Below are 15238 nucleotides of genomic sequence, written 5' to 3'. Positions count from 1 at the left end.
TAACATGCAGCAACAAAATTAGCTAGAGCAAGGGAAACAGCCGTTTTTTTTTTTAATCATTCCATTTCTCCTGCAAAGAAGGTTACCTGTTGGTAACTGCACAGGCTGCTATCTGCTCCAGCCTGTAATTAGCACAAGCTCCCAGCTGGCGATCAGAAGTATTTGCTGACACACCACGCTGCCACAGTCAGTGGCACACGCAACGCATTCAATCACCCCTTTGGTGCAGCAGCCACATCAAGCCGATTTTTTCGTCACATATCAGTGGACACATTCAAGTAGTGGCAATATGAGGGACTAACTCATTGCAAGTTTATTAGGAAAGGGATCAGTGTACACGCGCACACTCTCAACAAGCGTATAAGCAAGAATATGCAGAGCTTTTGAGTTCACAGCTTTTTTACCTGTCCATGAACACCGTATTGCAGTCGATGAAAATGCCAGGACAAAGTCAAGAAGCACCTGGCTTTTTCTAAAGAAGTTTCCAAAAGCTTTTTTTTTTTTTTAAAGCAGTAGCTTTATCAGTGTACTGTGTATTATGACTGCACAGAACCACCATAGTTTTTCTGCACATATATGGAGAACAACACATGCTCTTACAAAAGTAACATTAGTATTTCCTTTTACAGAAATAATTTCTGAATTTAGAAAACTAGAAATCCATTTCCCGGCCTCTTTGCCTTGCCAACTGCTACTCTAATATATAGCACTGTAATTGCCCCCCTCTAAAACCTGCTCAAGTATATAGCTTAAGCCTTTCAGCCACTTGGTGCACCAAGTCTGTCTACAGTCTTCTCTCTCCTTTTATCCCCCATGCACAGGCAAATACCACTCAAGCCTTTCTGTACCTCAGTTCACAGAAGACATCTATATGCCAAACCAATGTGCAAGAGATGTCCAAAAATCACACTAAAATAGCTGCAGCCTTTTCACCTGCCAATTTAACAGCTTAAATCTTCACTTGTACAACTTTGTGTAGCAACAATTCATATTGCAGAACAGTGTTTTAGACAAAAACGGTTTAACGACTTACTATATTGCAAATATTAAGACAGTAATTTGGAGCATCAAGGAAAATTTTCAGCATTCCAGTTATCTTGAAGTTTAACGATGAATGAAGTTTAGCCTTCTCTCCCGATTTATTTGTATTTCTAAAGCCAATACAAAAAGGAAAAACATTACATAGGTACCAGTCACTCCTGTAGACTAGAATTGGAGGAGCCACTGAGAATTCAGCACTGCAGTATTTTCCAACAATATGCAGTATTATATGTTCAGCTGAAAGGGCACTCTAATGCAATAGTCAAGCCTGTTTTGCTTTGTTTTTCCCCAAGCCCTTGGCAAACATGGGAACTCCACTGCTTCCAAGTAGCTCAATTATTTTTATGTAAGTGACAGCAGGTAGTTACTCAAGTAGATTGTCTTGTTATATATAAACGCCACCACAGACAAGTCTTTGCATGGCTCTGCTTTACTTCCATGGCTTGGTTTAACCCAAAACATTAGTCCTGGAAAAGCCGAGTTATACCAACAGCATAAATACATTAAAAAAATCCACCCGGTTTTAAGTATGCAAGCTCTAGTCAAAGAAAGGATCAATTTCAGCAACTGGGTTTTCAAGCAAAAAGCCTTTGCAGAAGACAATTAAGGCTTCCATCACCCTACCAGAGGTAACAATGGGAAACAAGTCTAAGCCACAGGAGCACTGGTCTATTTTTGACAGTGGTCCTGGAGTATTTATTAAGCTGGTTTTCATCCATTTATTCAGTTGGCCGATACCCATCTGCCACATGTAACATTTGAAAACGCACAGTTAGCAAGCTGCTAAGATAAGGAATCTGCATAGTGTTTGGTTGCATTTTTCTATTAACATAACAGGCAAGAGCTTCTAGAATTTGTCTTGCTGGTATACCTCAACTTTGCCTGAAGCAAGGATGGGAAAAGGTCCCCCCAGCTAGTAGAAAACAGTTCAAGTACTGGAAAAAAGCCACATTTTTTAATAGCAATATTCACATAAGCAGAAAAGAAACTCCCAGTTTCTCATCGTTTTAGCAATATTCAAGCAAGGTTTAAAATACAGATTTTTAATTATTTAGCCAATGTAACAGTTCTACAAACTGCATCACAGATCATGTTGCACAGCTTCTGACCAAGATCAATACTAAAAGCTAAAATCCTGCTAGTGACAGTGCTAACACAAATTGGCAATTTTAACATTTCATTTCAGAAAACATCCCTTCTTCTAAACCCTACTGATGTATATAATTTATGTAAATGTTTATCATCCAGTCATCATGCTACAGTATTAGTCAGGTTAATAAACCTTCTCACTGTGAGAATACACCAGCATAAGGTATGAACACAATGAAATCTACATGAAATTTTATAGTACCTTTCCAGAAATATGCTTGTGGCCCATCAAATTCAGACTAAAGTACTGTAGATTTAAAATATTTACTTGTCATCTTAGCATACCCTAACAGGTAAGAATAGTTTCTTATTGGTTCCCAAAAATAAATATAAGCTTTCAATTGAAAGCATTTATTTTCCTAGTTTTCCAAAGCAGAGTCTGGGGCAGAGGGAAATGCTTCAGACTTGTCATCAGTCCCCTTCGGTACATAAAAGCACCTCCTGCCCCAGTATTCGTTCAAATCCAAGAGATATTTTCTTCCAGTGAAATACGACCGGAGCACTCATTTTATTTTCAGCAATTCAGTCTGTTTCCATGGCAGCACTGCGGGATTCCTTAGCCACCATGAGTCGCATTAGCTGACTGTGGAATTTCTCGATCTTCTTTACGTCTTGCGCCTGGTCTGTTCTATACAGCAAACACTGTAAGAGAAAGTTGCTTAATATCAGATTTCACTTGAATGGGTTTTATCCTGTTTACAGTTGCAACAAATTTGTGCTTGGAACACACTAAACAAAGCAAGTACTTAAATGTTCATTTGTGGCACATTGTTACCATGGGGCTGCACCAACACATACCTACCCCGTCCTTAAATACACACACATCTGTGTTTACATTTAAGTTTCTCTGAAAGGCTCATGTCTTTCATTTTGAAAATAGGGAAGCTCATGATTTATCCTAGTTTCCTCTCGCTCAAAAAAGGCGCTAAAACTTGGGTTTTAAAGCTGTCTTGAGAAGACACCCTTGTTTGTGTGGTCTAAAAATAGAAGCAGATTTTAAACCTGAAATTACTTTCCTCTTCTCCATATTCCGAAAGCAAGTTTAGTTTGCCTTTCACACTGCCTTTCACACTGCCTGTTACACTGCCAGTGACATAAAACCAGTCCAGTGTTTCCCACCGAAGAGGATCCCCTCCCCCAAGCAAAATCTGTTTCTAAGACAGTCCTAAGTAAGGAACATAACAGCTGATTAAGATCAAAAGGAACTCCGTCATGCGACAGGCCTGTAAATGCAAAAGGAACAAGAGTAATATGCCAGTGATTTATCATAGAAAGACCACTTAGATTTTTGCAGACTAAGTAATTTCTCACACCTGTACAGCATGAGTATGATTGCCCAGGCCGATTTAACAATAAAATAACCCAGAATGCTCCATTCTTTAGTGCTGTCAACACAGCAACTTCTGTCAGCGTTAAATTCCTATTTTAATTCAGAGACAAACAGTAGAAAAAACAGTTTCTTTTTTCCTTCAGCTATATTAGTTCTACAGAGTTAGCAGCAAGGAAAACTTCCCTTCCCACCTTTGGGACAAAAAAACCAACACAGAAACACAAAACCAGACCAACCCCCTGTCCCCCATGTAACAGCTTCCCGTGACTGGAAGCAGGTAAGAAGGCCTGTAACTGAAAACAGTCCAAGTTCACAAATCACTGACTCCAACCTTCCCATATGGAAGATTTCAATTTAATTACCCTTCGCTTCCCCCTGTTATTAGTGCCCCATACTCAACACCTCACCCACACTAAGCCCTATCATCCTATCAAGGAGTGTCACTGCTGGAGCTTCACATCTCTCTTTGGAAATACCAATGTCAGGCTACTTTTCCTGGAAAGAAGAAATCTGAGTTTTCCACATCTGAAGATAAGAGACAGGCAGACTACCGTTTCCTACTCTGGACTGCAGAACAACAACTTGGCTATAACATCACTAACACCAAGAACCTGTCGCTGGCATGCACGTCAGCACGCACACGCCGGTGCATGCTGACGCGTTTCTACCCGCTGCCCACCACCTCACATCCCAGCCCCACACATGCTTCTTCTAAGCATCCTCCAGACTATTTGGAACGAGAGCAACCAGTAAGCGCAGCCGCTCCACCTCCTCGTACAGCAACCCCTGGAAGGACAGTGCAGAATTCCTTGTTGTGTGTCTGTACCACAGTTTTTACGGAACGCATAACTGACACCGTAGCAGGATTTCAGCAGATGGGATCTCTGAACTGCAAGCGAATCTTGTCATTCAGTCCGATAGCACTCCACTGTCTCATAATCACAAGTGAGGAGCTTAACCTATGGTTGGAAGCTGTCAGCGCTCTGAGCAAATTAAAAGGACCACACACACATTAGCAAACACATCTGTGTGAAGGGGCTCCTGAAATAACTTCAGCAGAAGTCACCAATGTAGTTCCATGAAGCGTTTTCAGATAGACAGAGGATCCAAGATTTCTGTAGCTCTTGTTCTCCTTGTTTTCATAGAATCCCATAAAGAACACTGCAGGTTAGAACTTTCCATGGTCTGTGTCGAACTGAACCACAGGTTCATGTCAGTCACAGATACAGCAACTAATGAAGGCTGGGCACAACAAGTTTTTAGGAAACTGTCAGGCACTCTCAGGCAATGGCTGAGAGCTCACAAGCTGACTGACAGCAACACGCAAATCCGGAGAGGTACAATAAGGCCTGAAAGGGGAATATATTCTGTACTTACAGCTACATCGTCCGTTACTTTGATACAGAGGTTCCCATCACAATGTCGGTATTTGAGAACAACCCGCACCTGAAATGACAAACATTTTATGAATTAGCACCTACAGCTAACAATTCTCAGAACGTATCTGGAAGAAATCTGCCCAAATTCAGACTGCCTTTTATCAGAATTATGTACTGTTCCACATTTTCACCACCTCTGTGGTGGTCCTCAGCACTGCTGGCCACTAATCCTACAGCCAGGATGGTCTGGAAGTCGAACCATCCCATTTCCCTGCCTAACATATTAAATTGCTATTACAATAGCATCAGGAGGCTTAACATTGGGCATGTTCAAACCCACTATAAATACAGCAACGACAGTTGCAGGGACCTCAGTGACAGGCAAGATAAACAACGAGAGTCACGTCAATACAAGACACCCCCTCGCCATATATCACACTTCAGAAAAACTATATGGAAACTTGTGTTTATAGACTTGAAATACTTCAAAATAAGAGAGTTCCACATGAAGACTAGAAAGCTATTAACTGAGTGGGGTAAGCTCAACATCACTGCTTTTTCCTCCACAGTACCTAAGCTATTATGTTAAAAAGTTGTATTTCCAGTCACTACAGTTAATTCCATAGCTGCACCGAAGCCTACAGACACATTTGAAGCGTTCTGATGTTTTTGCAAGAGGAAAGGGACGGTACAAGAGTAACACCATTAGAGTAACTAAAATCCAAAGACTGAAGATAGTTCTTGCAAATTAAATTGCTTTCAAGACTCAGTAAGGCTAAATTTGAAGCCTGAAAGCAAGAATTCAACTTCTCACTAAGCCACTTACTACTGTAGTCACCTGCCCTGAGTTTTAACCTGTCCGCAGTCCTTCTGGACTCTCAAGTTACCAAAGTTCTCAAAACCACGGTGATAAAAATCAACATCCTCAACAACTGACTGAGCATTAAGTGCCTCCTCCTGAATGCAGAGCTGGCCACAGAGACTTTTCGTATCTATTGTTTCTAGTCTCAGCTAGCATCAGTAACGAGAAACAAAGCAAAGTGTCCCTTTGAGAACATTCTGAACTCACGCTATAAACAGGTCTTTGTTGTACAGAGTGACCTGTGCTAATGCTCAACAGCCTCCTTGACTACAAAATGTATTTTGAAATTCCTGCTCCAACACAGATCTCCTCAGATTCATCCTTCTTGTTTAACAAACTGTCATCTTTCCACCACAACAGCTGTTTATCAGTTCGGCTCTCGACTGAGCAGGCCCAAAAGCACAAGAGAGGCTGCCACAAGCAGCAGGCATGGACGCGATAGATCGCTTGCTCCCACAAAAGCCAAGGCCACTCGCTACCGAGCCTCCCTGGCCCACAAAGAACGCACACCTCTTTCCTACAGCTCTTGTTCTTCCTTCCGTTTCCTGACAGGCACAATTACATGCAAAAGCATCTCAGGCTACTTCGCTGGCAAATTAGAAGGAGGGTACTCGTGTTGTGACCCCGGAGCCTATATAAACTCCTCTGTAAACAGACTAGTTTATTGCCATGGGTAGGAAGAGATTGCCTTTGGATGTCCCTTAAGAAAAGGGGAAGAGCAACTCCTGGCTGCAGTGACATCCCTTCTCTAATTTAATTGACTATTACAGAGCATAAGCAGGTAAAACAGGACAATTTTATTATCAGTAGATAAGCGGCAATTGCATATGAAGTGGTCACTCATGGCAATTAAAGGCAGCTGTTAAACGCTGCTTCTGAAGGCTTCTATGTCCCCTACTTTTGATGAAAAAAACTACGCCTTCTTACGGAAATTTTCTCAGCCACATGAGTTCCACATTACCTTCAGCGCTGCTTTTTGGCTAAAATACAACGCCATTTCTGAAGACTGAAGTTGCTTTTAAGGTTTGCACAAACTATACTCCTGAAAAAGTGACCAGAAATAAAAAGCAGTCACATACCAAGAAGTTAATTCCTAGAGCAAACATTCTTTAGGAAGGTAACACCTCCCAGTCTGAAGCGACAGTGCAGGCAACAGCAAAACATAAGAGCTAAAGGATGCTTTCTTTTAATTTTTAGGAAAACAAATTCAAGTTAAATGGTCTTGTATGTTGTAAACCCATGAAATAAACCAACTCTCAGCACGCTCTTCATTCGACAGAACGTTTTTAATCCCGGTTTCCAACGCGCTCGTACACTGCCGATAAGCACAACGTCCCCGCAGTCGAGCTCCCGAGGCGCACACCCGCCGCCGGTAACACCCCCGAACACCGCTCCCCGCGCGCGCTTTCGGGCTGTGAAACGGGAACTTCCTTCCGCTCCACGGAAAAGGACAGGTCAGGCGCGACACCAGCGAGTCGCCCCCTTCCCCGCTGCTGCTTCTTGCCCCCCCGAAGCACCCGGACCGCGCCCCGGGAAGCCCCTCCAGCCGGTCGGCGCCCCGCCGAGCCCAGCCAGCGGCGCACAGCCGGGGCCGCCCTCGGGAGCGCTGCTCCCGGCGGCTGCGGCACAGCTGCACTCCCTGCGAGACGCCGCAGCGGCTCCGCGGCCCGGCTGGGACACGCACCCTCCCGGGAGGCCGCACCGCCCGGCCCCGCGGCGGCCTCCACGGCCCGGCGAGGGCGGCCCGCCGGGGCTCAAGGGACCGCCCGCCTCCTCGGGCGGCCAACGCACACGGAGCGAGAGCGCCGGAGCCGCCGCCGCCGGCACCCACCGCCTCACCCCGGAGCCGCACCTCCCGGGGCCTACCGCGGGTGGCGGAGGCCCGCCCGCCCCGCGCGATGCCTCTCGGCCCGGCCCCCGCCCCACCTTCATAGGGTCGGCGAGGTAGAGCTTCTCGGCGGCGCGCGTGAACTCCTCCCAGGCCTGGTAGTGCGGCATGGCGGGGCCGGCACGGACCGGCACGGCACGGAGCGGCACCGCGGCCCGCTCCCCCCGCCGGCGGCAAGATGGCGCCGACGGCGAGCCCCGCGTCACCGCAAGCCGACACCTCCCATTGGCCGGCGGGAAACTGCCGCCCAATCGCGGAGCGCGGGACTCGGCGAGTCTGGCCCCAGCGGCGGAGCGCCGGCGCCGAGGGCAGGGCGCGCGGCGGCGCCGAGAGGGGAGCCCGGCGGGCGGCGCCGTTGCCACAGCGACCCCGCCAGGCGCGGCGGGATGCCGGCAGGCACTCCCCGCCCCCGGCGGAGGGGAACGCTGCCATTGGCGGCTGCGCCGCCGCGTCGCATCGGAGCGGCGCGCGTGGCGGCCGGTCGGGCGCGGCGGGTTCGAGCCCCGCGGCCGCCGAGGGGCAGCCCGCCCGCCCGCGGCGGGGCGCTCGGCGGGCCGGCCCCTGCGGGGCTCTGCCGGGCCGGCTGCGGGCCGTCTCCGCGTCGGGCTGCCGGCCGGGGGCCCACGGCGGGGGCAGCGTGGGGGCGAGGGCCGCGGCCTGGCCCGGGCGGGAGGGCCCGGCGGGAGGGGAGGGCCGGGCCGAAGGCCAGCCCCGGCCAGGCGGGCGAGCGGGCCGGCAGTGGGGCGAGCGCGGCTCGCCCGTCCCGCTGGCTCTAGTCCAGGCTGTCGCAGGCTGGAGGGCCTTTGTTGAGCTGGAGGGAGGCTCCGCCTGGAACAGAAGGGCCATTTCGGGGCCGCCGGGGCGGCCGCAGTGGTTTCGAGGGCGCTGAGGCGGGGCCCGGCGCGGGGAGGGGAGCTGCTGCCTTCGGGCCGGGCCTGGGAGCGGTGGGGTGGCGAAGGCGGCGGGGAGCCCTGCCTTTCCCGGGCGTGTGGCTGAACGCCCGCGTGAAGCTGACGGGAATCCGTTTCAGAAGAGGAGGGAGGGAGGAAAAAGTCGGCGGTTTCTGCTGTCACCTTTGAAAAGCCCGTTCCTTTAGTGACCCGGAGTTTTGTTCCTTAATCGCCCGGAGATCGCGGCCGGCCACAGTGCTAAGCGCAGACCACGGTCCACGGCTTGTGTAACTGCTGCGATCACAAGAAAGACGTAAAAATTGCAGTCCTCGATTTTCTGCGTCACGGGGACGCGCTGAAAACCCAGAAGCTCCTGGGAATGACTCACAACTTTAAGTTCGTTTCACTGAGCTGAGCAAACCTCAACATTGTGGCCCAACAAAGAAACTGGAAAGTTCAGGGCAGATCCGCACGTAAGGGACAAATTACGCGGGCCGATCCAGTCTCCGCTAGCACCGTGGGGAAATACTAGCTGCAGGGGTTTTGCCCACAAAAGGCACAATAGGTGCAAGGGAGAACGAAGAAACACGGCATAGAAATAAAAGGGTGGACGGGAGGTAAGGGGAGAAGAACTAGAATGAATTTCCCTGAGTCAGTAAAGCAGAAAATAATTGTTACTGTGGGGATCGACTCCAAAAAAGTCTGCAGTGATTAGGCTGCCAAACTTTAATAAATTGTGACTTGTGGGTGTTAGGTGGTCTAAGCAATTCTGTTAAAGGGCTTTGCACCAATGAGCGGAGGCTATGAATAGCGGAAAGACTTAAGACCTTTTTTTTTCTTTCCAGAACCGCTCACAGAGTTTAGACGCTGCTGTGTCTGAGAACCCAGCTTCAGAAACGTAAGAGTTGTCTTTCAGAGAGGCTGATAATCAACAGCTCTGATTAAAGGTGATAGATGTATTGACAGCGCCTAAAGCAATTATCCCAAACACAGAACCTAACCTGGAGGGAGTGCTTCTCCACTATCTTAGGTTTTGGGTAGCCTTTTATAACAGCAGAGCAGGAAGTGCTTTTGATAGTGTTTTACAGACACGTAGGGGATGTAAGTCCATGAAAAGGAAAGGTGTGGGGAGCACAAACCCTGTAACACGCGTAACATTTCACAGAACCATTGCTCACCAAGTTTGGGTCCAGGTTTTCAAGTGGGACACGGATATTTTCTTTCTGGAGGACGAGTCCCAGTTTTGGGCTGTCCAGTCAGAAGCACCTTAGGGTTGCTTTTCAGAGGATTTTAATTTTGACTCAGATGTTCAGAATCTTTTCTATGTTTTTGACACAAGAGCTGTCTTAGGAGCTTGCCAATGGCCCGTCATTAGCCCTGTAATTAACAGTTTCTGCGGTTGAGCTAATGCAACAGAGCAAGATTAGAAAACAAACCCATTTTGGTATTTCTTTTTCCTTAACCCAGATGATTTCCCTGATCCAGTTTAGGATGCAGCTTCTAAAACTATTATATATGCACAACTTTGGAGGTGACACAACTGCAGCAGGCAGGGCAAAGAAGAGAGAGAGGGATTTCGTAACTGGCCTTGCCTCTGAAGAAAATGTGATGTGTCACTATGACAGTTGCATACAGCCTGATGCACAATTCTGCATAGCCTGTTCCTGGCTGTAGATCTTAAGGATTTCGTCTTCCCTGACACCACCACCACCTATGGCCCCACAGTTGTGCTGCCACAGCTGGTTGTAACTCTGGGCTGGGGATCAGACCAGTGCTTGGATTAAAAGCAGCACCGGTTTTAGTAATACATTTTTTTAGTCGAGATCAGTTCATTTTTCCAGTTTCCTCTGTGGCCTTAGGTACTGTTGTGCTGACACAGCTGTTGAAAACGTACCTTTTTTGGTGGCAAGGCAGGATATGGGAATTCCTACTGTTTTTGCTGGCTTGCCACCAAAAATGGGGGGCTGTATGTGGAACCACCCCCCCCCCCCCCCCGCCAGCTCCCCTGAAAGCAGGGCCAGTTGCTGCAATCTCAGCAATTAAAAAGAGAAGCTATTTCTGAGCCTCAGGGAATGCCTGATATGTATAGTTAGTGTGCTGCTTCGCTCTGTTGTTCTCATCTTGCTTGGAGAACAGAACATTTTCTTGACGTGTTTGAAAAGTAACTTAGACCACTGCAGTTACTCAGCTGTAAGTTGTATTTGATGTGTGTCCAAAAGTGTGTTTTTCAAGTGAGCTCCAGTGAATGCAGTAATAGTAGAAATCTTTCAATGGGCTTTTTGTTTAGTGAAATGAAATGAACAGTTCTTTATCACTGTGTGGAGTGTTTGGTATCCAGCCAATAATAATTTAGTAGTTAGTAAGAATTCTGCTAAAGCATACATGCTTATCTTGCTTTCTTTTCTTCAGTTCCTGCTTTCTTCCATGCAAGAAATCATTCCAGCGGTCTTAACAGCCGTTCCATCACTTGTAAGTGAAATCTGGAATGCTATAAAACCTCGTTTACCCTTTCCTCAGTCTCTCCTTGTATATCCTTGCTATATTCCCTAGACCACCTTAGAGAATGTCTTTTTTAGCTTGGATTTAAGGCCATAAAAAGCTATGAAGCAATAATGTAAGTACTTGTGTGATGAAGATTTTTCATGCGGTTTTTCCTCAGGCCTTTCCCCCTCATCCAACCTGTATATACATGATTAATGATCTCTCTTTGATCAAGCTTCTACATGCATTGCCACTGCAAGTTCTGCTTCGTATAGCTATGTTCAGGCATCTGGATTCCACATGGTAATTTCTTTAGTTTTTTTAGCTAGTGTCTTCCTTTGCATAAATGACAAACTGAAAGAAAACAGTAGAAAAAGACCTTGCATGATATCTTAAAATATCATCCGTGGAGATCTTGTGTTCTTGCAACTCCTACAAAGTTCATGGAAGTTGCAGCTGCTCAGCATCACTCGTGGTTAGATATTTGGTTTCCTGTTCTTCACATTAATGCTTTTATTCAATCTAAAGCAGGTGCCATATTCTTACTTGCAAATGTATTCTTCTTTCCTGGATAAGGAATTCAGATAAGAGTGTTAAATTCATTAAAATAGTTATCTGTCACCATGACATACTGCTGGTGGGTAAAACAAGCTGGTCTTTCCAGCTAAAAGCAGCTTTGTGTAGAACGCTGTGCATTATCATGCTAAATTATGGATTTGATGGGAAACAATAGGACAAACTCTGATCTCGGTTATGCTGCTGTAAATCCAGAGTCTTTCCATTTATGTAAGTGGATTTTTTTTTGTATCTGTAACAGTTTAATTAAGAGCAGACTTTGGTGCTGAGATGATAATCCTGTTCTTGGACCAGGAGCAACATAAAGTCAGCGCAGTTATACAGGTCTAAAAGAGTGCTAATGAGGAGTTAGTTACAAGGCAATTATTGCTGCCAGGATTCCTTAATGCTTAAGGAAGGAGATATAGTCACTTCTTTCAAAATAGCTTCAACCCAGCCCTCAGTGAAGTTAAGGAGAAGGCACGGGCATGATGATTATACATTCCATTCTTGTGTGTGTATGGTCTAAAACAGCTTGGGATTTGTACTGATGCAAACTTCAATCACACGGGGTTATTTTTCTTCTTTGAAAGGGCATTTATGTGCGTAAGGATGCAGATAGATCTTGAGTACAGTAAGATCTGAGGTCTTTGACATCTCCCTGGCTTCTGAATCCCAGGACCCATGAGAAGCGAGTCTGCAGTCAGAAGCAGTTCATGCTCCTGGATGGGTTAGAACATGCCAAAGCGAGCCACAGGTTTTCACTCCGCAGCTCCTGAAGGAGCACAGAACATACTGCTCCTTTCTACGGGTTTTATGTTTGCAACAGCTTGGCTAATGGCTTTGCCAGGCTGAGCCACATATAGTTAATTACATCAATGCTCATTTTCTATTTCTTTTGCATACAAGCATCTTATCGAGTGATTCAGACCCATACTGTCCTAACAGGGTAGTTAAATATCGGTGTGACTTGATTGATAAAACACAGTTGTGACAATGAAGGCTGTATGTGGATCTGGAGCCCTGTCCTGGTGCCTGTCCCAGCCGAGTCACAGCTTCAAGTCAGGATGAGACCTGGGTGCCTGTTAGTCTCCTCCCTCCTTTTGCCCAGTGCCCTTGCTCCTGTGAAAGGAAACACACTCCAAACATGTCCCTGATTGGGGCCATGGGGGAGGCCGCAGCCGTGGGCACACAGTGATCCACACTTGCCGTACATTTTAGCCATAACCTTCCTCAAGGCAGCATTGTTTCCTAGTTTGCTGTAACCATTAGAAAAAAAAACCCTATCATTTAATATGGTCTAACCTAATCTTACTGTGTGTTAGGGTGTTTGTGTATGTGTATGTCAATAACCATTACGCTAGCAAGAGAGCTGTCCCTGTGTATGGCCGTGTTGCCAGCCTGGCCTTAATAGAAACTGCCCTTTCATTTTTGGATGCTGTTCTGACAGCGTTCTTGTTAAGCCGTTTGCTTTTGATAGCTAGAAAGATGCATCCGTTCCTGTTAAGTGGTCAGTTCGGTCCCTTCAGCATAATAACGTATTCAAATTAATGTGCTGTCATGCCAGAGACATATGTTAGAGAGCAGACCCTGTGCTGTCACAACATTGACTGCTGAGATTTGAGAACGAAAGAGCAGCCCTCGTTATGGCCTTTGGGGAAAAGAAGAACACATCTGGTAGCCAGCTCGTGAACCGGCATTTGAAGCGCTCTGGAAGCAGACAGACATGAACTGCTCATAGATTTTGTATCACCATTACGTGAAGTTTCTGAGCATGCTTAAGATGGGGTTAGATCATCTGCTGGCACACACTGGACGCACGTTGATTTCTTACATTAATCTTTAAATAGAAAAGCTTTTATTTGATAGGCATGACTTAAGGCTGGTTTACCTGTGCTGTTCATGCTGCCATGGCTGACGTCACCGAAGAGTACGAGCCACCAGAACAGGCAAGTGAGATGAGGTGCTTATAGCGATACCTTCCCAAGTCCTCTGGAGCAGTGTAACTGCCTCTGGGGCGCAAGGGCTTTCGGTACTTTTAACTACATTGACTTCTCATTCTAAACTACACGTCTCAGCGCAGCTCAGATGGCAACTGCCTCCTTCTCAGTTCAGCCTGCAGAAGGGAAGACACGAGCAGTTCCTCGTCTGCTGTGATGCTAAAGCTTGAACCTTCCTGGCAGGTGAACCCTGCCGACTTCGTGCTGAAGTGGAAGAGTAACACGCTTCCCCTTCCCCTGTGCTGTCGTGAGAGCAGCAACGTGCAGCGGTGGGAAACGGTAACTTTTGCTGTTTGCAGAGTGAATTCATGCCTGTCCCTAAAGCTGCGCGGCCTCGTTCGAGGGGACTCCCGGTGTAGCTGTGCCAGTAAAAGAGGTTAGTAGTCCCAGCCACTTGTCACTGCCTTTTCCCAGGGATTAATGCCCTCTCATGATGTGTTTGCAGAGATGCTGGTGTGAGTGCCCCTTAACCCACTTCAATCAAAGTGGGTTAGCAAAAACCTCCTCCTTAATCCATTTAAGCTCAGTCTGGCTCAGGTTGACCAAAGTAGGTTGGGGGGTGTCCACATGAGCCACTCTGCAGGCAGATCTGAAGAGGTGGTGACTTCCACAAGAAGAAGTAGGGCGGGCTGAGTGGGGGGAGTGGATCTGAATCAGCAGCTTCTCCCATCCCCTGGGCTGCAGGCAGAAGAGGACGCCAGCCGCGGCCCTGCGCTGCGCACACACGGGCCTGGTGGGCAGCTCAGCTGGCGGCAGAACTTGGGAAGCCGCAGCGGTGCAGCTGTTTTCCCGTACGCCCCTTCCCGTAGTTACAGCAGCAGAAAAACTTTGTGCAGAGCAGCTGTTGCTGAGAACGCACAGCAGACTAAAGCCTCTGCAGGCTCCTCACGCTCTCCTGTTCGAGCGTTTGTCCTCGGTCCAGAGTTGGCGCGGGTGGAGGTCCGAATTATGGTCAAATTAGTGCCAAAGTGGATTCTCGGCATTGGCATTGCCAATTCCTGAAACAGCTGCAAGCGCACACGTTCCTTTGATGTCTACGGTACGGCAGCTTTCTGTAAAAGATGTCTGATGCGGAGCTTGTGCATCTATCGGGCTCGCAGGCCCACGTAAGAGTCGGGATCTGTGCTGGGAAGGGCTTCCTTGCTTCCAACACGGTGCTGCTGTTACGATCCTTGTCCCGGAGGTTGCAAGTATTTACCTGGCCTTTTGGTTGGCTTGAGTGTGTAGAGAAGTTTTAACCTCAAATCTCTAAGTTTAGCGTTTTCTTAAGATTTGGAGTACGTTAAAAATATGAAGGGAGATCTAGGTAGTGTGTCGGAGCGGGGGTAGGGAGAATACCTGGATAAATTACATGCCAGGGCTGTGACTTTATGTTGAAGGGATAACTGCTGACAAGATCTGAAATGTGTCCTAACAATTGCATTCTTGCTGAGGCATTTTTCTCTCTGCATTAGCAACTTCTACTGACCTCATTATCTTTTTTTATGCATATGAAGTAAGTCAAAGGTTGAAGTGATTTTGCTACTTCAGGAATAGATGACAAAGTTCCCCCTTCTTTCAGGTGAGGCGGAAGTTTAGAGGTCGCACAGATACCAGAAACACATACACAAGGGCTGTGAACGAAGGAGGACGTATTCACCACTGTCATCATTTTAGGGCCTGG

General features: G+C 47.2%; 1 protein-coding gene across 1 annotated transcript; it reads right to left on the bottom strand.

Annotated features, from left to right (window-relative positions):
- Positions 1-1751: 1751 nt before the first annotated feature.
- Positions 1752-7791, bottom strand: LOC104263662 (signal recognition particle 9 kDa protein). Its single transcript, XM_059828467.1, has 3 exons — positions 7688-7791; positions 4898-4966; positions 1752-2832 (listed from the first exon to the last, which is right to left on the bottom strand). Exons 1-3 carry the CDS (start codon positions 7757-7759, stop codon positions 2713-2715), a joined length of 261 nt encoding a protein of 86 aa, XP_059684450.1. The 5' UTR covers positions 7760-7791; the 3' UTR covers positions 1752-2712.
- Positions 7792-15238: the final 7447 nt, after the last annotated feature.

Source organism: Gavia stellata, chromosome 2 (genome assembly GCF_030936135.1).
Source record: "Gavia stellata isolate bGavSte3 chromosome 2, bGavSte3.hap2, whole genome shotgun sequence".
Lineage (NCBI taxonomy): Eukaryota > Metazoa > Chordata > Aves > Gaviiformes > Gaviidae > Gavia > Gavia stellata.
The sequence above is the reverse complement of the archived record's forward strand: the minus strand, read 5'-3'. Positions and strand labels throughout refer to the sequence as shown.